This window comes from Podospora anserina, chromosome 2, assembly GCF_000226545.1.
Source record: "Podospora anserina S mat+ genomic DNA chromosome 2, supercontig 2".
Taxonomy (NCBI): domain Eukaryota; kingdom Fungi; phylum Ascomycota; class Sordariomycetes; order Sordariales; family Podosporaceae; genus Podospora; species Podospora anserina.
The window spans coordinates 2,323,725-2,346,676 of NW_001914858.1; the positions used below are offsets into that span (position 1 = coordinate 2,323,725).

The following is a 22,952-nucleotide window of genomic DNA, read 5'->3' on the forward strand; positions in this document are numbered from 1 at the left end:
GAAAGATACCTTTGCAAAAGGCGAGCAAACTACTCGGCACCACCAACACATCCGGCCTCACATTCACCATCTCCCCCAACTTCAAATACCCCACATCCAACACCGCCCCGGGCCCAACCCCATCCCCCCTCCCCGTCTTGGGCAGCTTCTTCCTATCCGTCGGCGGGAACAGCGGGAAGTAATGTCTCTGCTCAACCAGATACCTGCACGCCCGTTCCAACAACCTCGGCTCCTGCGGTCTCCCCCCAATCAACTCCTCGTGTCTGAGCTCAAAGAGGACATCCTGGCTGCTAATACCAAGGACAATCTCGTTCATGCTCAGCGTCATGGGGTTGCCTATTACCTTTGCCGCTTTTGGCAAACCGAGTTCTTTGCGGGGGAAGGCGTCTTGAGGCCAGGACACGTGTTTATCTAGTACGTCACGCACCGAAGGGATGAGGAGGATGGTGATACTCGGGTTGGCGGAAGCGAGGCGGTTGAGGGAGGGGGAGATGAGGTATTTGAACACGGTGGACATTGTTGCTGTGTCGGGGTCGATGGACGAGAGGTATTCTTCTGGGAGGTCAAAGTCTCCTGACGCAATGAGAGGGTGTTCCATGTCGATGAAGGGGCCGGTGAGAACGAGCGCGTCGACGTAGATGTCGGCTGCTTCGTTGCAGAGGGCTTTGAGGGGTTCGAAATCGAGGTTGTCGTCTGCTGTGTACGGGCCAGAGGCGAAGATTACGTTCAGAGGGGCGGGGTCGGAGTCGGAGTCCATTGCGTCCGGGCCGCCGCGGAGACGCTGGATATGAGCGCCGAGGGAGTCGGGGGTGGAGGCGGCGTTGGGGAGGAGGGGGAGGTCGAGGATTTGGTGGACGGTGAATTCGTGTCCGTTGCTGTTTACGCCTTTCAGAGCGACGATTTGGCCGGGGAAGAATTGGTATCCTCTGAGCCTGGAGACGTTGAGAGGGACGCGGAGACCGCCACCCATTCGGCGCGAGGTTTCGAGGAGTAGGGAAGCGGCGTTGAGTTTGCCTTCTGAGGAGTCGGAGGCGATCCGGCCAACGGCAACGATCTCGGACGTGCTTTGGCTGGCGGCGCTGCCAAAGGCGGACTCTTCGAGCTTGTGGTGTTGCATAACGAGGGAGACAAAGTCGTCTATCCGGTCGTCGAGAATTTCGGAGGACTCGGATACCTTCAGGGCAAGGGGTTTGTAGGCCAATTTCTTCTGGTCAGAGGCTGCGGTGAGCTTGATTCGGGATTCGCTGAAGGGGGCGATAGGGGGCTCAGGCGCTGGGAGCTGGTCGTTGAGGATCTCGACTGTCTCGCCGGCATTGGCTCGGTCGTTGAAGGATGATGGTCTATCACAGTCAGCTCCTGCGTAATCCCGCACACATGTTGGAATTGAAGCTCACGGAATAGCACCCGTAGCGTCGAGCTGGTCGGCCAACTTGACTGGCGAACTGGCTGGCTCAGCCTTGACACGGCTGACTGCTGGCGTCCTCTTTGGGGCAACCTTGGAGGCCCTTCCAGGGCCTGGTGTGGTGAGGCTATCCAACATTCCAAAAACATCGCCGCCGCTGACTCTGGGGGCCCGTGGTGTTGATGAGATGCCCTTCTCGGTCTTGATCTTTACATGCGACCGACTGTTTCTTTCGAGGGTGTCATGCAAGTCTTGCTTGAAGTGTCGCAGTGTCTCGAGAGCTGTTTGTGCTGCGTCTATGTCCATCTTGATGCAATATGACTCCCATTTGAAGAACAGGTCCTCGACTGACAGCTGATGGAGGCGCATGATGGACCGCAGGTCGGCGACGACATCGGCTTCGAGCTCCTTGTTCCCTGAACCGAACTGCTCGTTCAGCTCTGCGACTATTTCTGTTTCCGACATGTTGTAATCTTTTCGACAGTTCCAATTCCGTGGATTCAATTTGTTATAATTAGGTGTCGGTGCTGTGCTGGCGACGTTGCTTGCTTTTGGTTACCTCGACCGAGGGCAGTTACTTGATCAATAATTATTTGGTTGGAGATGTCAAAGTGGGACGCGTTCGACGCGTCCAGGACCACTTAACGCGCTGCGGGGCATTCTAGGCCGCCTTAACTGGGCAGATTGAACAGGGGTTGCGCTGATCTCGGCGCTGAAAATTGCGACCCGCTGTTGGGTGCTCCCGAGCCAATGGCAGTGTTCAAACGGTGCCCGAGATGCAATTGAGACTGTTGGAACCGGGGTCTTGGGAGCGGTGGACATTGATTTCTGGCTGGGTTTCCCTATCAACCAACTGTTTCGTTGCCCTCTCTCTTGTTTCTTTTCCTTTGCTCTTCAGAACTTGCCTGGCTTTTCTTCTGCAGCTCCAGTTATTGCAATCTCGTCTGTCTCTTTATAGACCTATCCTGCCAACTTTGCTGCCCATACGAGGCACACGGAGTAACGGCGTCTTGGTTGCCCGATAGGTAATTGTCTGTTAAATTGGGGCCCCACCCCTTGCCAACTACTTATACCTCTTGCTAACCTCTTTTCAGAGTCTTTGGGCATACATCTCAACAACCCTTCCAAGACATCAACATGGCTGAGGTTCTCAAACTACCATTGCCCTTTCCCATTGCTGGCAGCCAGCCCAAACCACGCCCTTCCTTGGACGCCGAGCAGCAAAAGAAGTATGACTGGCTTCTCGAGCGAGTGAAGGGCTGGACAGAGATCCCCTCCACTAGCAAGGCTGGCCCTCCCACCGATAGCGAGAAGTTCTGGCTGACTAAGGAATGCCTGCTTCGCTATCTGAGGGCTACCAAGTGGAATCAGCAGGAAGCCGAGAAGCGTCTGCTCAAGACCCTCACCTGGAGGAGAGAGTATGGAGTGGAGGACTTGACGGCCGACCATATTTCCCCCGAAAACGAGACCGGCAAGCAGATCCTCTTGGGCTACGACAAGGAAGGCCGTCCCTGCCACTACCTCAACCCAGGCCGTCAGAACACCGAGGCCTCCCCTCGTCAGGTCCAACATCTCGTCTTTATGGTGGAGCGCGTTATCGACATCATGCCACCCGGGCAAGAAACCTTGGCGCTCTTGATCAACTTCAAGCAGAGCAAATCCCGGTCCAACACATCACCTGGAATCGGTTTGGCACGCGAGGTCCTCGACATTCTTCAGAATCACTACCCCGAAAGATTGGGCAAGGCGCTTATCATCAACATGCCCTGGGTAGTGACTGCCTTTTTCAAGCTCATCACACCGTTCATCGACCCTCACACACGCGAGAAGCTCGCGTTCAATGAAGACATGAGCAAGTACGTACCGACGGAGCAGATGTGGTCCGAGTTCAGCAGCGGCAAGCTCGCTTTCGAGTACGATCACAGTCAATACTGGCCAGCTCTGCAGGAACTTTGCAACAGAAGACGGGAGGCTAGGTGGCAACAGTGGGTTGCTGGTGGGAAGCAAATTGGCGAGTCGGAGGACTACCTGGCTGGTGCGACTGCGGCTGCAGTTGGCTCTGCGACAGAAAAGACTGCCACTGCACCTGCGGTTGAGGGCAAGACGGCCGAGATCACAGCATCAGAAGCTGCCCCGGCTGTGCCCGCAAACTAGGTGCGCGGTGTCAGAGCACGTGTATAGCCCTTCTTGTGTCTTCCTGGAGCTGCAGTTTAATAACCTTACGTAGTCTAATGCTTCTTTTGGCCTTTCACATGTTTTGATACCGGTGTCCAGCTCGGTGACTCTGAGCAAGGCGCCACATTCTTTGTTTGGTTGGCAGCATTGGCCAGCTAAACGAGCCTGGTTAGCGGGCAGCGGGAGGATTACGCGGCTGGCAGCGCATGGCTTCGGAGACATACGACAGCACAATTGGTCTGCATGGTTTCCATCTGGTCAGTACTTTCGAAAAGATAAGACCAAAGACGACACTTTATTCACCTATATATCGGCAGTGTAGCCCGTCTCGGTGGTCGTTGATCAGCTTACCCTCAATGGCCAACACCAGCCTCTCATCGATTTACGTACATTCTTCGACCACCAGCCGACGCTTGAAAGCCACAGCGGCCGGATTCGCTAATCAAACAAACACCCTTCAAATCCCAAAGCTCAGCCATCACAATGTCAACATCACCCCCAAAAACAACCGAAGCCTGGACTTACACCTCCCCCTCAACCCCCCGCACAGCCCTCACCCTCACCACCTCCCACCCTCTCAACTTCCCTCCCTCCAACTCATCAGAAGAAACCCTCCTCATCTCCGTCTCCCACGCAGCCCTCAACCCAGGCGACATAGTCAGCTTAACCGCCATGCCTTTCTTCCTGCACTCCACCCCCTCCGCCGTCCCAGCCTTTGACTTTTGCGGCACCGTCCTCCGGTCCCACAACCAGGCAAGATTCTCCCCGGGGGACAATGTAATCTGCTTCCCACCCCTCCCCCACATGCTCAAGACAGGAATCGGCGGTCTCCAGAAGATTGTCCCCATCCCGGCAAAATACTGCGTCAGACTCCCCCAAGGAAAGAAACCCATCGACGGGGCGGGGTTGATGCTTGCCGGTTGCACCGCCTTGCTTCAAGTCCGTCAGGCGGGGGTAAAAAAGGGGGATAGAATCCTTGTTGTTGGGGCTAGCGGTGGGGTCGGGAGCGCGGCGGTGCAGATTGTTCGTGATGTTGTTGGGCTGGGGGGGTATATCGCTGGTGTTTGCTCTGGTCGGAATGAGGGGTTGGTTAGGTCGCTGGGGGCGGATGAGGTGGTGGATTATACGCTTCACAAGGACCTGCCTGGGTATTTAACAGAGAGGTTTGGTGGGGAGGGGAGGCGGTTTGATCATGTTATTGATGGGTATGGGAATCAGGAGTTGTATAAATTCTTGTGCTGGGTTTTTGAAGGAGGGGGGGGTTTATGATGCGGCTAGTATACACTTACGCTTCGTATAGGTTGTGGGATTTGGCTGGGGTCGGTGGTGACGATTGGGTTGAAATATACTCTGGCCGAGGGCGCAGTGGTTGGGGGGGACGGGGAGGGAGGTTCAAGATTTGTAGTTTGGGTGATCCGGGGTTGGAGATGATGGAGTTGTTGGCGGGGATGCTTGGGGATGGGAGGGTGAGGGTGGTGAGGGATAGTGTTTGGGGGTGGGGGGAGGTGAAGGAGGGGTTTGATGTGCTGATGGGGGGGCATGCGGCTGGGAAGGTGGTCATTAGGGTGGGAGAGGGGGAGGAGTGAGTTGGGGGGTGGTGTAAGATGTGAGTGAGTTTCTGTAGTGGAAATACTTGAAATACCCTGCTCTTGGAGGACATACCTAGATAATGGTGATGAACAAACCCTTCCATCATTTTGACTGTGAAAAACTTGATGTCAGGTGAGATAGATGCAGTACTCTGGGTCCTTGGATGTAGTTGCAAACCGTTCTGTAGGCCTCAGCGCATGCTGAGATATGCCCCTGATAGGTATCTACCTGGCCACGTCGTAGACAAAATAATACCTACTTTAAATCAGTAAAACGTGTCACAGCCATAAACCTACATCTCTTTAAAGGGGAAATGGGTCTCTTGTATATATCACAAGGTCTGTTGACCATCTTTCGAGGCCTACTTACCATCCTGGGAGGCCTGTTGGCTACCTAGGTACCAATTAACAGATACCGGCATCGTGATTGGCCCCCTCACTCCTTTGCGAGGCTGCAAACGAGGCCATCAGTATCCGATGTCTCTTCTTCAACACAACCTCTATTCTCATGTCACGACGCTTCTTTTTCCAGAATTCTTCCATCTTCACCGCGTCCCTCCTCTTGAATAAAGTATTGAAACAGACTATCCTCAGCTACACACCACCCAGCGTCATGAACACCATCCTGTGTGACTGCGGCAAGCGCGTAGCCAACGCCCAAGCCCTCAAACAACACAAACTCGACTCCCCAAGACACAACACAACCTCGTGCGAATGCGGTGCTCGCTTCGTCACACCCGAAGCCCGCGATCAACACCTCCGAGATTCCCCGCTACACACACAGAAAGACCATCCTCAAAGCACAACTCAGAGCCCACACAACAACAACAACAACAACAAGAAGAAGAAGACCTCTGTTCAGAGTACCCCAAACATCCCAGCAGAAACCACCACAGTCCCTGCTGAGCCCAAACCTCTGACTGAAGCCAAGACTGAAAAGCCCAACTTCCAATGCTGCGGTAAAAAGTTCAAGACCAAAAAAGCCGTGCTCCAACACCAAGCAGACTCGCCAAACCATCACGGCGAAAGCCCAAAGAAAGCTCCAAGAAAGAGAAGAAGCGGCGATCGAGTCTGGGCCGCACCACAGACATCGAACTACAGATTCCAGTTTCCAGAGTCAGACATGGAGTACGGTGCTTGCGACAAGGACTGCGGCTGGTGCGGGAACTGCATGAGAGGCCTTGACATCTGATAATAACAATGATGCTTATTCGGTTGCAAAGTGTGTGTGTACATGCGACACTACACCAGTTTTTGCCTCCCATCCCTGGGGCCCCTTAAATACAGCAATATGTCCTCCTTCTCTATACATCTCTGCCAAAAGAACAAAAGCTTGCGCTTCCAACATGCATCAAAATGGTGGTATAGAACGCCCAAAAACACCCAAATGTTTCCCTTGAGAATGCAGCACCACAAAAAGAAAAAAAGAAAAGAAACGACCCAGTTGGGAATTTTTCTAACCAACCACCCCCCCCCCCCCCCCCCCCAAACAAACCAAACATTACTTTTCATACCCCATATATACACCCTCACCCCTCATCACTCATCATTTCCCCCTTTCACTTCTTCACCCCCTGTTGCCGCTCCTGTTTACTCATAAACTCATCTATCGGATTCTCCCTCTCCTCCACCGGCGGCGTAAACTGCCTACTCAACCGGCTCATGCTCGCCCTCCCAAACTCCGCCGAAGCCATCTTCCTCACCCCCGGCGGCCTCTGCTGCCCACTACCCCCCCTCCAACCAGGCATCAACCCCCCCCCACCACCACCACCACCACCGCTCTCCAACCCCGGCCCGGGCGAACTCGCGCTCGTCACAGTCTTCAAGCTCGCCACATCCCCAAACCCAGGCTTCCTCCCCCCCCTCTCATCATCCCCCTCCTCCGCGTTCCCCCCAACCACAACCGTGCAACTCTCCCCTTTCTCCAACCGATTAGCGTGCATCCCCAACACCTCCATCACACCCTCCATCGCCTCCATCTCCTGCGCCAGATCCTGATCCGTCGGCCAAAATGTCTTCTTCACCGCCGCAACTCCCAGCTCAAAAACGCATAGCGCAGACAGAGCAAGAAAGTGAACAATCCACCAGTACCCCTCCTTTCCGTACCCCGTCAAGAAGTTATCACCGACAATGTAAGGACCGAGCGACGGCTTAAAGATGACCGCCAACAAGATGTTCCACAGCCACCACCCAAAGATGGAGAGAAACAACCCGACAAAGATGATTACGTTCCTGTTCCTCACTCGCAAAAAGAGCTTGAGGTTGATAAACACCACCGCCAGGGAGAAAGCCAGCGTGCCGACCGAGTAGAGGTCTGTCTCGACTGGGTAGGGCGCGAGAGTATAAAGGTAGTAAACGCAGTTGAAGATGATGACTGATTCCGTTATTCCCAACACCATCCAGTACACCCAGAGCTTGAAATTGAAACCCTGAGATTTCTGACCAAAGGAGTAGAGTTCTGGAACGGCCAACAGGGTTTCGGCCGAGAGGTCCGTTTCGAGAATGCCGGGGAGGATGACGCAGAGAGAGGTGAACAGTGTGTTGAAGACGGCGAGGGAGGTGGACTCGAAGATGGAGGTGCCGGTATAGCCGTTGTAGTGCTGGTATTGAGCCTGGATGAGGTAAAAGACGATTTCTTTCCAAAAGGTGGCCAAAATGTACTTTCCCGTGCGGGCGTAGCACCAGCGGCCGTGGACAAACAGCAGGCGTGACAAGAAGCGGAATTGGCCAATCGAGTAGTCAGAGATGCGGGCGGCTTGGGTGCCTTCGCGGCCGTTGATGCCGATGCCGAGATGGGCGCATTGAAGCATGGCCACGTCATTGGCGCCGTCTCCGATGGCGAGGGTCACTGCTGAGGGAACTTGGCGGCGAATGCATTTGACCAGGTTAGCTTTCTGAGAGGGTGAGGCGCGGCAGCAGATGACCGAGTCGACGCGGGCAACAAGGTCGAAGAAGAGCAGACGAAGTTGGGGGTCGTCGTCGACTATGGTCAAGGTCTGTCCATCAATGACGACCACTGAATGAGGAGCCATGCCTCGACTGACATCAGTCAAAGTAGCATTAATACGGTCCTGCAGGTCGCCATGGCTGACGTCGAGAATGTAAACCTCAGAGAAGGGCTTGCAAATTCTGGCCGAGTGGGCAATGTTGATGGCAGTCTCGCGCTTGTCACCAGTCAACATCCAGACTTTGATGTTGGCTCGGCGGAGCTTGTCGATAGTCTCGGGGACACCCTGCTGGAGCTTGTCTTCAATCGCGGTCGCACCGGCCAGCTCGTAATCCTGCTCGATAATCTCGGCGGCATTCTCGATCTGTTCCTGGCGATTGACAAGACTGGTGGTAGCCTCGAGATAGATCTCTTTCCACGCCTTGTACTCATCCTCTTCCAAGTAGCGGTAAGAGTACATCAGGGTCCGCAGGCCTTCGGTAGCAAAGTCATCAACATGCTGAAAGCACCGCTCAAAAACGGCACCCTCGTTCACAGCAAGTTGCTCGTCGACCATCCCATCCAAAGGATCAAACGCAGCTAACCGAGCAAGCTCCAAAGACCTGTTTCGCGCCATGGACTGGCGCGGAGTCTGATAGGCCTCTTCATTACCCGGCGCATCCAAGCCATCAGCTTCACGCCGAGCAAGCCAGTTGTCAAGACCTTCAGAAACCATTGACTTTCGCCAACTGCTCTTCCTGTCCAAGGCAAGCGATCTCCGCATGAGATCCATGCTGCGACGCTGTGCCGCCGCCGGGGTCTGCAAACTAGCACGTCGCTGAAAAGCCTTCTCTTGCTCGACACTCTTGCGCATGCTGGCCCTGCGCTCAACAGCAGTAGCAGTCTGCATAGCAAGAGTCCTCTGCTTCAGCCGAGGCAGGATCACACTGTCGGCACCCTTGGTAAAGACACAAATCCTGCCATCCGGCATGCGAAGAACAATCGACATGCGCTTCCGCTTGCTGCTGAACTCAATCACGTCCAGGATCTGGTAAGTCTCTTCAGTGTCCGCGCCAGTCCCGTGCTCCATTCTAACAGTGACAGATTCCGTGGTTCTTTTGACGACAATGTATCCAAGCTGTGCAGCAGCCCTCACCAAAGCCAACTCGTCGGGAGACGCAGCCTGATAATCGATTTTGCCGTTCTCGTCCTCCTCGGGAAGACAAGTGTGGCAAAGAGCCAAACAAAGGATGAACTGCCGCGCCTGGCGGGAAAAGGGCGTGTTGGGCTTCTTCTGAATGTAGTCAATCATCTCGTCCGTCCTCAGCTCAGGCTGAGCATTTGTCGGGCGAACAGACGACTTCCAACCAGAAAAGGAAGGCCGCTGGGACATGGAGGGTCGTCCAGATATGGAAGGGCGGCCGCCTTCAGGAGCAACATAGGACACGTCCATGTCGTGTAGCCATGCTGTGCCCGCCACACTCATCTTGCGGAACTGCATCAGATTCTCAGTCAGAGTGCCCGTCTTGTCGGAAAAGACATAGCCCACACACCCCAGATCTTCCAAAATGGTCGTGGTGTTGAATTTCGCGGGTGTGTCGTTGACCTCGTCGTACATCTCAACATCATGAAGCAGCAGAAGCTGACCCAGCTTCACCAACTCCAGCGAGACGTACATCGACAGCGGAATCAACGTGTTGAGCGCAATCAGCATCGAGATGAAGACGTGGCTCAGCTGAACTGTCTCTCCGGAGAGATAGAAAGCCCTCCACTCCTCGTCCCTCCTCCACATGGTATACCCAGCCGTCAGACCGCCCGCAAGAACAAAAACAAAGACCACCAAAAGTAGCACAATCCGATTCAACGACCGCTGCATCTTTGGCGCCTTCGCCCTAACATTCTTGTTGGCGTTCATCCTAATCTTGCACTCCTCCCCGGTATTAATCACCAGCCCCGTCGCCTCCTTGGTATTCCTGAGCGTCGAACCCCTATACACAACCTCATTCAACGTCAACGGCCTCGTCTCCCCACCCACCGTCACCCTCCCCTCATAATTATAAAGATCAATGTTCGGATCCTCCGACACGACCTCGGCCTCCACCGCGCCCATCCCCGCCACGGAAGCGCAATGCTTCGCCAGCAACGGGCTCGCCTGCTTGCTCTTCAAGTTCGTCTCCCCATCCAACGCCATGGTCTCAATATACGCAATCCCGTTCTCGTTCGTCGCATGCAAAAGCACAATATCCGCCGGCACCGCATCATCCCTCTCCAACCGAATCACATCTCCCACCCTAATATCCTGCCACTCCGTCCTCACCCACTGACTCGGCTTCTCCTCCACCACCCCCCCTTCACTCTCCGTCCCCTTCAGCTCAAGCACAGTCATCTCCCCCTCCTCCCCTTCCGTCTTCTTGCCCCCCCTAACCAAACCGCCTGGTAATCTCCCCTTCCTCCCTTGCCCTCCCCCAGCCGCCGCCTCGGGATCCAAGACCCAAGCCCCGCTCCTATTTTCCCTCACGTCAAGCTTGTACCTCCTATAATCATCCCACCCTTCCTTCGCCATGCTCAAAGCCACAAAAGCCAACAACGGCCCAATAGTCGTGTACGTCCCCGTCGTCGACAGACCCGGCACCATCTGCAGAATACCAATCACCAAAAAGTAAAAGTTCGCCAGCTTCTTAAACTGGAAAAACAACTGTTTCGGCAAGAAGCTCCAGATGGTGTACCTGCTCGATCTAATCGCGTTGGACACATATGGCTTCCCCGTTCTCTCATCCTTGAACGGTTTCCTCCTTGCTCTTCCCGGGGACAGCAAAATGTGGCGACCGTCTTTGCTCGGAGGGATAGGTTTCTGGCGGAGGAGGGTTTCGAGGACGTATTTCTTGTAATAAGGGGCTGCGAACTTTTTGAACGAGTGCCATTGTTTACGGGTTGTTTGTCGGTGGCGGGCTTTTTGGCGGGAGAGCCAGTTTAAAGGGACGGAAGTGTAGCTTGTTCGGGGTTCTCCGTCGTCGTCGTCGTCGTCGTCGGGTGTGGCTGAGGTTGCGGGAGCCATATTGTTCGAGGTGTTGTTGTTGTTGTTGTTGTCGTTGTTGTTGCTGCTGTTGTCCAAGGCCAGCTGCTGGACGTCGGTGTTGCGCCTTTCGTCAAATGTTTGGCGGGGGCGGGTGAGGGAGATCCTTGACTCTTCTATGCGCGAGACGGTAGGGGCTCGGTAGGCACTTTGGGAGCTGGTGGAGATTCGCCCTGGTGGTAGCGGAGGGGAGAGGGTGCTGTTTTCCTGCGCGAGCTGTGTTGGTGACGGGCCGAGTTGTTGCGATGATTCGAGTTTGTACAGTCCTGTTCTGACTCTAAGCGCTGGTGGCGGTCGTCGTGAACTGCTGCTGTCCAAGGAGTGACGAGCTCGAGGAAGACCACTGGCGAGAGTTGGGGGCGAGCTCAGGGATGGTCTCGTGGGCGTGTTTGTACCGCTGCGAGAAGACGGCTCGCGAGGCTCTGGCAGGGAGATTTGCGGGACACTGGGCGAAGTAGGCGCGGGTTGCGAGGTCTGTAACTCGATTTGCTCAAGCCTCGTCCTGAGCGCCTCTGCGGCGTCATGGTGGCTCCCTGGCGCCATGCCACCGAAATAGTGCTAGAGCTGACGAACGACCTGCGCGCGCAAAAGACAAAGGGCTCGGTGGAACAAAGGGATTGGGGGAGGATGAGGTGGGTGGGATGGGGGCGTGTCAAGGTGCGGCTGGCATGACCCGATTGGTGGTGTCCTTGCTTGTCTAGGACAAAGGGAGGTGGGAGGATGCTGTGGTATGGCAAGGAAAAACGTGTTGCAAGCAGTGAGGCCAAAAAGAGAAAAGAGAGCAAGTGTGACGCTCGGTAGAAAGCTGGGAACACCTCGATGTATGCTTGGCGGCTGAAATGCTTGAAGTCCGATATGCAAGGATCCCGGCTGCTTCTGTCGGTCCCACGTTTGTCGCAACCCCCCCCCTGCGCTGCGCGCGCGCGTGCCGAGTTTTGTGTTGTGGCTGTGATAATCAGATGGGTCCAGAAGTCAACTCAGAACAAGACAAAGCCCGATCCTAGAATCCACAGCCTGACGTTCTCGCCGTCTGTCGTAGTGATAATGTTGAGAAAGTGTTGCAAAAAACTGTCTACAAGAACAGGTGGCCTGTGCAAGTGATTGGATAGGAATGCAACCGGCCGGAAACAAGTCCTCGACACAACACCATTCATCAAATCAAGAAAAAAAAAGTTGGCAAGTCCAGACACCGCCGAGGTCCTCTTCCAAGTCCGCACCGCAACAAGAAACCCCACTAGATCATCATCCGCGCAACACTCATATCCACCATCCGGCCAGCTCGCCATCATCGTCCGGCCCCGTTCTGTTATCAATCGCTCTCCTCCGTTCCACCCCGTCCGGCCTTTTCTAAAACCCCGTCTCTCCTACCCAGCATATGCAAAGAAAGTCTACTACACGGTTCCAACCCCACCGCTCATTCTGGGAATACACCTCCGGTTAAACCTCTTGGCTGATCCGTACACACAACACAAAGTGGCACCCCCCATGCCACCCCCAGCTCCGGTATCCATTCACCGCATTCGAGTTGCCTGTTTGAGCTCCCGTATAAAACCACCACCTGACCCCAACAACGCCACACCACATCTTGGATTGCGGTGTGTGGTGTGTGTGGTGTGTGTGGTGTGTGTAGTGTGGACCCCTATCCTCTTCTTCCAAGTCTGAAGTTGCAGCGAGTGACAGACACCACCTGTCATATCAACGACATGCAATCGTGTCCATGGCTCTGGAACCTTAAAGATGACAGTTTTGACAGGTTTGACAGTAACAAGTTTAAACCTCCCGGCTGTGCATTCACTCCCAATCTAGCACCCATTGCTAAATCCAACCTGACATCCATCAAACCTGTCAGAGACCGGCCTAGAACCCAACCCTATATAGTACCTTACCTACATAGCAGCGGCAGGCAAAAAAAAACTAAAAAATGACCTTACATCAGATCTCACACTTCATGCAAAGGGGGGCACAGTGTCTCCCCTCCCCTTTCCATCCGGCCTCCAACAGCTCTGCTGTGCCCCAAATTATGCAACCGAGAAAGCTTGTCCAGCCTTAATCATCACCACCATCTTTTCCCTTTCCCTCTCCCTTTCCACCAGGCAAAAAGACATCACCAGCTGGCTGGCGACACGCGAATGCAACGGCGCGATTTTATTTCTTGGCCCCTCCATCCTCTCCCGTTGTTCCAGAGCCAGCGCATGCGTAACTCATCCGGGCGGCTCGCTGCAGGTCATCTGCATCTCATCCCCTCTCCTCCGGGCACTGCTTGGACTCGAGGGATGGGAGCTTCCGTGGTAGGGCCTTCACGAAGCTTACCCTCCTCCCCAACCTAACCCCACGCTTATCAGCCTTATCCACTGCTGTCAAAGCGTAGCCTTCATCACGTAATGCCGTTCCTATCTATCTACCTTGTAATCGTGAGATCTTGTTAGACCTATGATCCATTCACATGGAAAGAGCACAAAGTCAGTGGTATTGTGTTTTCAATTAGGATCCTGCCGTGAAGTCATAACCTAACACCCCACAGCACCAAAATAGCAGCTGAATAGCAACAAAGTGGCGAGTCCATTCCTATATGTATGCACACCACTCCGGGAATCCTCTCTCTCTCTCTCTCTCTGTCTCTCCATCCATCGAGACTTCTTTCACCCCTTCTCTCCTCTCCCCTTCAGTCCCCGGCCCGGCCTCTGGTCCTGCTCTGTCTCTTTTCCTCTCCTGATCCCGCCATTTTGCTATCGGCGCCTTCCCAAATCAACTCCCTGTTCCCGAATCCGCCTTCCCAGTTATACGCAGCGCAAGAAAAAGCCCCAGTATTAGAACCTCGGTACCAGATAAATCAGCCTCCTGGGCCTCGCCATTCATCGCTTTTCTCGGAGCCCACCAGGTTGTTTTCCTGGCAGACCACGAGCTCAAAGAAAACAAGAAAAATATCGGAATAAATAACGAAAAAGGGAATAGTTATTAAAGCCTTTCCCAGGACCGCTGCAAGACACAAAAGTCCTCGGAGTATCGAAATTTGATGGACGAAGAAAATAATCCGCAAATCAACATGACGAAAACGCAACGAAGTGGGATGCCAAACGAGATGTGAAAAAGTCCGGAACCGCTGTGCCAGACGAGCACGAAGAGTGGGTATCGTCATGCAAAGTCGTGGCTAAATGATGAAATGGGACAAGAATGAAATTCAAAATAGATTTCGATGGTGGGGGGTCGAGTTTGGCAGTGTAGATCGGAGATGAGTGAAATATGTCGTGAACTTTTGGTGTGTTGGAAGCTAGGAAAGATAACCACGAAAGCTCCCTGGTATGTACAACGAAAATCCTCTCAAAACGCCGCAGAAAAAGCCGAACCGAAAACCGTTTCCTATTGGGCCTGGACGCTTTCTGGCGACAGAGAAGCCGGATCCACGTCGTAATGTTTGAGATCCATGTACTGGTTCAGCTCTATCTCGCTCTGGCTCTGCTCCATGAAGGGCGAATGTGGGTGAAGCGGCAACGTCATGGTGTGCTTGTTGCCTGGGTACATGTCATTCATACTGCCGTCATCGGAAATGGCCGAACCATCGCACATTGGCGGCATCGACATGGGAGGAGATTCGCCGACAATGGCCGGGTCGGGATGGTTGAATGAGAGCGGCGAGATGGAAGGCGGAGGAACACCCAGGCTGGCAGGATTCACCATGGGCGAGAAAGTACCGCTATATGGCGTGAAGCTGCCAGCAGGAAGACCGTTGGGCTCTGGAGCTTGCGAGGCAAAGTAGTTGGGGCTCGAGAACTCTGATGGCGAGGGGGCTGTTGTCGCGGAGAGAGGATACTGGCGCATGTCCAGACTGCCGAAACCAGCACGGGTGTCGATCCGCAGATTTGGCCCGATGGGACCAAGCATGTTGGGCTGCTGGGGAATTGGGCTGAAGATGTGTGGATTCTGCGTGTGTGGCTGGCCCTCTGGCTGAGTGATGTGGAAGCTCGGGGGGTTTTGCAAAAGCTGCATGGTCTGGAAGTCGATGGGACCTGGCACACTGCGACTACGCTGTCTCTTGTGGCCTGGCCCACGCATCATCATGGTGTGATGTTGAGCAGCAATTCCCCACTGGGTTTCCTGGAACATGCCCACATGCGGCTGAGCAAAGTTTGGCTGAGAAGAGGGTCTGGCCTGGGGCGACACGGGGGCAGACATGGAGAGCGTGTGGAGCTGGTCAAACATCGGGGGAGGAGGAGGAGGCGGCGCGGTATGACGGTGCATGAACGACTCCAGGCTGACCAATTTGGCCAATTGACCGCTCAAAGCCTTGGGGTTACCACCGAGGTGGTGGGTCATGCAGCGAGAAGCTTGCAGGTCTTCAGTGAAGTCATTCACCTGGATGAAGGTCGAGGTGGTCGCCGAGTCCATGTAGAAGAAGGGAGCCTCGAGCAGCTCAATCGTGATTCCAGCGTGGTGATCATCCGAGTTGTTGAGGTAGATGTTCTTGATGTAGGAGAATGGGTACTCGATCTTGTAGCCAGCCTGCTCGTTGTTGATGTAGTAGGTCATGGTGCACTTGTCAGGGGAGTAGAAAACGATGAGATCCATCGCATTCTGCCCAACACGGGTCCATCTTCCGATGGTGAGCGAGCGGCAGTTGAGATGATGAATCACTGAAAGCAATCAGTCAGCTCACGTACTTGGCTATGCCGAATTAGAAAAACAACTTACAAACTTTGCCCTGGCCACCCTGCTCGGCGCCCATCATGCCCTGGTGTCCATAGGGGAACGGACCCGGGCGACCGAAGAAGCCAGGGATGCTCTTTCCGGATTCCATGGCTTGCATGGCAAGATATTGGCGCATAGATTCAGGAATCATGGTATCCAACTCCTCGCCGCTTTCGAGGCTCTTCTTTGCGAGCATCTTGATTTTGGCACGTCTTTGTGAGTGGTTAGCGAAGATTCGAACTATCGACAAAACACACACAAAACTTACCGGTTCTGGAACCAGATCTGAACAGACCTCTCGGTCATGTTGATTTCCTCCGCTATCCTCTCACGAACGGTAGCTGTGGGTGTGGGATTCTTGTTGAACTCAATCTCGAGCGTGGTCAATTGATCTTGAGTGGCGCGCTGTCGTTTTTGGTTCTTCTGCTGCTGGGTGAGAGTGCTCTTGCGGGGCGGGCGCCGCGAAGCGCTTTGCCCGGGCTTCGTCTCCATCTTCATGTCCTTGGTGGGAGTGGTGGCATTAGATGCTGGCAATGAGGATTTGGTGGAGCATGGCGAAGTCGAGAGCTGAGGAGTGTGGAGGGTCAGGCCCTCCTCTTGCTTGACCACGTCGGTAGCCATTTCGGGCCCGGTGATCTTGCTGAATTCTTCTTGTTGTGTTGTTTTATCGTCCAAGGGGTATCACCAATTAATAAGGGTAGATAAATGTCGCGATTAGGCAACGATCGCAGTGATGTCGTCCAAATTCAATTCCACCTAGATTGTTGCGCAGATATCACTCGGCCTAGGCGGATGTGTCGAGATGGTGCGATATTTTTCAAATCGTAGCTCGGTTGTCTGGTAGGGAGGTAGGTGTAGATTGTTGTCGCGACTCGACAAATAAATGCTGGAAAACTATGATGGGAAAAAAGCAGTTGCAAAGGAGCGTCGGTCCTGAACCAAGAAGCTGGAGCAGGAGGAGGTGGTAATAATAATATGCGATCGCGTTAGGTCGTAGGTAGTAGTAGTACTAGTCGGTCGGCGGCGATGATCGAGATCGTCGTCGGCGAGGGCGAGGGCGAGGGCTAGGGCTATGGTGTTGGGGCTGCGAAGGCAAAAATGGGACCCGGAAGGAGTGAACGGGTCGCAATACAATTGAATTAGTTTATTCTAAAGAGAGTGACTGTGGTGAGAAGCAAAGCAAGAAGTGGGGGGGAAGGAGGGAAGGAGGGAAGGATGGGCTGCCGAGCGAGCGACGTGGTGATGTGGACGATTGAGGTTGACGAAAAGAGAGACTGGGGAAAAAAAGAGCAGCACGGGGACATGGGGCTTCAAGAAGGAAAAGCAAAAAAGCGAGGGAACAGAGAGAGGCCCAGCGTCCCACTCCCACGCACTGGGCGGGTCTGGCGGCCCCTCGCCCGTCAAGCGCTCCCCAGAGCGACTGTCCAGCCAATCGCGGGACACCAGCTGCAGCCGTACAGTGCGCGCGCCAACTGTGCACCCACCGCACCACGAACCAAGAGCTCACTCACACCCATCATCGGACCTGATGAGGGTGACCACACCAACAACACCCACCCACGCCGCATCCAAGTGCCAGGGCATTCTAGTGTACTACTTTCTTAGGTCCGGTATGTTTCGTTATTTCGTTTCTCTGAATCCAAGATAACTGTTCAGTCCACAGCAAGAAAAAGCCTGCTCGCTTCTCGGGGCCAGGGCTTTTACTGTTGTATGTATGCAGAGCAGTGAAACAAGTGCGACACGATTTGGACCAGCTTCTCCGCGTCCCCCCATCCGTACCTGACGCGAAGCCAGCGGCACCTACCAGGCACTACGGATACCTCGACAGCTGACCAGCTCCGAGTGTTTGCCTCAGTGTCTAGGATTCCGTTTATCAGCCCCTTTCACCACACTCAATTCTCACTGGTTTCCTGGTCTGGGCTCTGCGAAGGGCGTTCTGGCACCCCAACGTGCCCAAGTAGGCATGGCCAGCATGGTGGCCTGGTCTTAATAGGGGTCGTTCTGCCCCCCAGGTGCCCAGCAACCCGAGCCTCGATTCCGATATTCTACACTCTGGGCCGCTCCAGGCCACATCACCGCTCTGCCAGGACACTTAGGATGAGCTACCTCTGCCTCCCACGCAAGGGACACATCGAGAGCTGTGTGTGCTTTGCTGCCGTTCGTCACACAGCGATCCGCAGACACGACTCGAGTCACCAAACACTGCAACCCGATGTGAAGCTCGTGAACCACAACCCCGCCAGTCCCTTGCTGCTGCCCACAGTTTGGCGGGTCCTGCGGGTGTTGGTGCGTGGCCAGAGCATTTCTCAACGGCGCACTCTGACCACCTCTCACCACGCTTGTCCTCTTTGGTCTCTACCCGACAAGGAGTTCACGACTCAATGAACAACACAACTTTCGCTGGAATACCGGGCTCAGGGCCATTGTTGGTTGCCGATATCTTCTTTGAGGTCCCAGAAACATCATCCTCGACCGAGAGACCCATTTCAAGACAACCTGCTGGAAATCTGTCGGTGTTCACTTCAAAAGGTTCGGCGCAACAGGTGGACCAATCACAACCTTTCTGTTCCACACTTGCAGTTGGGGGTTAGGAAAAGGGGAAACAGCAGTGACCAGCACCACGCCAAGTCGCGATCCCGTACACAGTGCGTCTGTCGGGCAGCGAGCAGCAGCGCATCGTGGAGCTTTTCGGGGCCTGACCGGCCATCCGGCACTGGCCCTGGAAAGGACGGCCAAAGTCCCCGGTGGTGATCATATCAGAACCACGGAAACAAGGATCTGATAACCTCCACTAGGTACAGTTCTGATACGAATATATATGGAGGAGCTCGACGGATAGTCCATGGCAACAGCCGTGTACAAGAGTCTCCTGTGCTTCATACTTCGACTGCCCCCCCACCTTGGTTCGGCCGGTGGTGCTTTTTTCCTGATGTTTGCAGAGCATCGCCACCGCCTGTGGCACAATGCATCTGCTGTTCCTGCAGAAGCGCAGTGTTTCCCTCGACACTGTGTGCCAACCTGCCGTGTTCCTGCGTTAGTGTTGCTGTTCCTGCGGCGCCGGCGTCAGCAGCAGCACTCCTTTTTGTGTGCAGTAGGACGGAGAATCCCACGAGTAGGTAGACGCTCGATTCGGCAGGAGTGTGGTTTGCGTCTCCCTTCGGTCGCGATGGATCGGATTGTGTGGACCATTAAGAAACAACGCACAGCAGAACACCCTCAAGCCGTACTGACGGTCCCGTTCGACCTGCCTCACGAGTTATGGACCGACCTGTAGGTACGGACATATGACCAAATCGTCTCAAACCACCGGCGTACCAGGTCTGAGATTCTGACAGTCTGGCGTCTTATCCGACAGATGACAGGTAGGTACAGTAGTTCCCCTCCCAAAGAGGAGTTTTCAAGAGGGGAACGGCGTTAGCAGCTGGCTGTCGGAATGCATGCTGTGCAGGGCTGCCTGTGGAGGATCAAGAAAGTGACCCAGAAATAGAAAAGAAAAGAGGGAACCCCATTCCTGTCGACTCCGGCATTCGCCCACCACACCATTTCAAGCCTCTTGCTCCAACCAGCATAGATAGTCAGGGGCATGCGTACAACAACATACGGTATATACATCATGTACCCGTCAATTCTCGGCCTTGGGGAATAGCTGTTGGTTCCGAGACTTTGGAGATCTGGACAGCGACACACAGACAGCAGCAAAGCAGATCCCTACGCTACGGTAGTGCACTGTGCTCACACTGTCACACTCCTTTTCTCTCAAGTCAGACGGTGTGGTTCGCCCCACTTTACCCCTGAAGATGACCAAGGATCTCTGGCCAGGGTTCCCGACAGAACACACGTGTAGGTCAGGTCCTCCTCCCCCCCATCGGACGAAGGTCGCGCAATTGGTCGGCGCGTCCAAGAACCAGGCCGGCGCCTTTCCCCTTTTATGCTTCTCTCAGCAGTTGTGGCGATTTTACCCGTGAGGGAGAAAAGAAACGTTATCCCAAGCCAAGCCGCCAGACCTGCTGCCGGTTTTGGGCTTGGCGAGGAGAACAGGGCAATGGTAGGTAGCATCGTTTCGGTTTTTGCGGAGGGGTTTCTCGGCAACTCTGGAGCACGGGCTCTTCGGGGTGGTCAACTCACAACTTATGTCTATGTACACACAGATATCATGCTCTTCATCATGTTGACATGCTTTCCTAACTCAGGATCTCTTGCTCAACACAAGCGGCACGCGCTTGACAACAAGATCGGTGGGCAGTCGTGAGGCTGCAGGCACAGGTTCATGCGCTGGAACCGGAGGCAGCCTGATTGGAGGAGGGTCGACGTGTTGTTCATGCATAGGTGGTGAGAAAGGCATGGCGGCCCCCCAAAAAAATGACTGGACAAAGTCAGTCAGTTTCTTCCTTCAAGGCTTCCAAAAGTACCGATCTTTGAAGAACATCTATAAAATACCACCTTGTATTGGCCGTTGAAAGTCAAGGAAGGAAGCCATAAGGGGGGGAGGCATCACCTGAAAAACGTTCTGGAAACCCCGCAGTCCAATCGGCCGTGGGGGAGCTGGAGTTGTCCAAGACAGTGGCGCTCGGTGTCAGCCCTGAGGTTGGACAGCACTCTGGATTCTGCGCCGTCATTGGACGCCAAGAGACGACGCTTACAGAAATCCGGTAAGGTGTTGAGATGGTGTACATTGCCGACGGTGAGGGCTTCTTCCCTGTTGATGGTGACCACTTGTAAGTCAAACATGGTTGTGAAGCCGGCGCTTGGTTCACCGAATTCAAGCCTCTTCGACGACTACTTCCCGCTCAGCACGGCAGGCTGTGCCGAAAGGCGGCTTGGACCGTCCCTCCGCCCATTGAAATCGCGGTTGAGTCCGGAATCTGAAGTAAACTACCGTTTTGAGCAGCTCCGGGGGTTGGACGACACACCCTACCTACCCTGTCAATATCGGGAACAGGTTGTGTATGTATGGACCTATCCCAGATAACGCTCCCCTTCGATGCTGTTTTGGATCGATCTATTATTAAAAAAACCGGCTCACTTCAACCTGGTTTAAGCCATCAACCACCCTCTTCCCGAACCCTACAACCCCTTCAACACCTGCCACGTCAACATCAGAATCATGCAAGCGGCAGGATAATAATAATTCTGTAACAGAACAACAGCATAGGTAACAAGAAAGGCGGATATGCACCGATCTACACTGCCATTTGATTGCTACCTTGACCTGCCATTGTTGGGAACTCTCTGACATAACCGAAGAGCGTTCTTCCCCACAAAAGGGAACATGCTGCAATAATGCCTTTCTGGCGGGCAGAAGGAGAGGGGCATTGTTCACCGTCTCGGCTTGGCCTTCTACACAGGGTTGTCTGCCCCATCAATCTGTAACGGGAGGTCTAACCTGGGATCGGAAGGTCAGTTGGATGTTTATGTGTCTTGGCGGGGGATATCTCTGACAATGTATGGGGATATATATATCATATGTGGTGATGTATACAGTACCATACTGTGTTTCTTTAGGTGTGGATATTCTTTGGAAAAGACATTATCCCGGTACCGGTATGACCTCGGCAAAGTCCAGTATAGATTCCGGGTCGCTATCAGTCCTCAAGTCGGGTCGAGATTCAACCCTCTACTACCCAACCCAAGACAGCTCTACCCACCACCACAGCTCACAGCTCCCTCATAACCTCCTCCACAACCTGCTTAGCCATCCTCTTCCTCTGCTGCTCGGGCAAACCAGCACTCATATCCCTCACAGCCCGCAACTTGACCATCATCTGCTCCAGGCTCCTGATATCATCATCCCCAATCTCTTCCTCCCCTTCCTCCTCCTTCCCTTTCCCCTCCCCCGTGGTGTCAATCTCCTCCCCAATCTGCTCCCAAATCGCCCTCTTCAACCCCTCAAAATCCTCCCTGTCATAGCCATACCCCAACCCCTTGGGGTCAAACTCTTTATCGTCATCCTCATCCCCCTCCCCAAAACCCAAACCATCCCCCTCCTCCCCTGGTGCCCCTCCCCCAGACCAATCATTAGCCTCCAACGCCTCCCTCACCCTCGCAATCCCCATCCTCTCCCCAAACTCATTCCTCTTCCCTTCCTCCTGCTCTCTGCCCTTGGTATAAACCACAAACTCCAACCCCGCCTCGGCAGCAACATCCTCCCACTCATCCAACACGTCGTCATCCCCCATTATGGCCTGCTGGCTAACACCAATAACAAGCCCGACACCATCCCACTCCCACCCTCCCAACCCTTCCCTGACCACCTTCCCAACCTCTTTAACCAATCTTTGATGCTCTGTTACCGTTGATGTTGATATGCTGGAAGACAAACAAGGAGAGAGCTCGACAACAATAATAACCCCCCCCAAAACCAGCAACACCTCCTTTGCCTCCTCCGACAAAAACGAACTTGACCATTCCTGCGGAGAAGAGACAAGATCAAGCCAGATGGGGACAGAGGCGGTGTAATATTGTGTGGAAAGGGGTAAAAGGTGGGTTGTACCCGCGAGGGAGGGGGTGTTTTCATCATCGGTTGAGTCTGATGGGAGGGGGTGGGAGCCGGTGAGTTCTATAAAATGTTAATAACTGTATTGGGGAGTGAGGAGGAGGAGGGGGTGAGATCTGATAAACAGGAAAGCATGGATTGGAAAGATATCACCAAAGCACCCCGCAACTATGTGGTTGAGAAAGTAAGGAAATGTAAAATGAACTAACCTTTGATAACAGCACTCAACTCCCCAGCTGACTGCGCCAACGACACAGCGAGGATCCGTCTAGGGTGTGGGATTTCCTTGCCGGCTTTCTTCGCGGGGGTCTTTTCGTTTGGGGCGCTCATTTTGCCGGCGTATAGACCAAACTGTTTTCTCTATGATGCTTGGAGTAAGAACAATTTGAGCCGTGATGAGAATGAGCGAGTGAGCGAGTGAGTGGTGGCAGTTGCAAAAGGGAGCTTTGGCTCATGGTGGGGCAAGCTGAGAGCTCGCCCCAACAATGGCGGGGTAGGAAGCCCATTCTCATCTCACTGCCCGCTCATACAATGTAAGATCTCAAAACATAAAGACGACGACGAATAGTATTTACGTTGCATCATTCCTCAGTTCAATGAGAATATTTCTT

At 54.1% G+C, this 22,952-nt stretch overlaps 6 protein-coding genes across 6 annotated transcripts; 2 read left to right on the forward strand and 4 right to left on the reverse strand.

Annotated features, from left to right (window-relative positions):
* Window position 1: 1 nt before the first annotated feature.
* Window positions 2-1,867, reverse strand: PODANS_2_6420 (uncharacterized protein; the record flags this gene model as incomplete). The annotated part of the gene is made up of 2 exons (XM_001911380.1): window positions 2-1,317; window positions 1,405-1,867. Coding segments are annotated over 2 exons (1,779 nt in total), but the record flags the coding sequence as incomplete, so codon positions are not given.
* A 672-nt stretch (window positions 1,868-2,539) lies between these two features.
* Window positions 2,540-3,556, forward strand: PODANS_2_6430 (uncharacterized protein; the record flags this gene model as incomplete). Its single annotated transcript, XM_001911381.1, has 1 exon — window positions 2,540-3,556. The coding sequence occupies one exon, from the start codon at window positions 2,540-2,542 to the stop codon at window positions 3,554-3,556; it is 1,017 nt and encodes a 338-aa protein (XP_001911416.1).
* Window positions 3,557-4,060: 504 nt separating this feature from the next.
* On the forward strand, window positions 4,061-4,846 carry PODANS_2_6440 (uncharacterized protein; the record flags this gene model as incomplete). The annotated part of the gene is made up of 1 exon (XM_001911382.1): window positions 4,061-4,846. One exon carries the CDS (start codon window positions 4,061-4,063, stop codon window positions 4,844-4,846), a length of 786 nt encoding a protein of 261 aa, XP_001911417.1.
* Window positions 4,847-6,725: 1,879 nt separating this feature from the next.
* Window positions 6,726-11,708, reverse strand: PODANS_2_6450 (uncharacterized protein; the record flags this gene model as incomplete). Its single annotated transcript, XM_001911383.1, has 1 exon — window positions 6,726-11,708. One exon carries the CDS (start codon window positions 11,706-11,708, stop codon window positions 6,726-6,728), a length of 4,983 nt encoding a protein of 1,660 aa, XP_001911418.1.
* Window positions 11,709-14,522: 2,814 nt separating this feature from the next.
* Window positions 14,523-16,469, reverse strand: PODANS_2_6460 (uncharacterized protein; the record flags this gene model as incomplete). The annotated part of the gene is made up of 3 exons (XM_001911384.1): window positions 14,523-15,793; window positions 15,852-16,060; window positions 16,117-16,469. 3 exons carry the CDS (start codon window positions 16,467-16,469, stop codon window positions 14,523-14,525), a joined length of 1,833 nt encoding a protein of 610 aa, XP_001911419.1.
* Window positions 16,470-21,502: 5,033 nt separating this feature from the next.
* PODANS_2_6470 (uncharacterized protein) lies at window positions 21,503-22,402 on the reverse strand (the record flags this gene model as incomplete). Its single annotated transcript, XM_001911385.1, has 1 exon — window positions 21,503-22,402. A coding segment is annotated over one exon (900 nt), but the record flags the coding sequence as incomplete, so codon positions are not given.
* Between the last annotated feature and the right edge of the window lie 550 nt (window positions 22,403-22,952).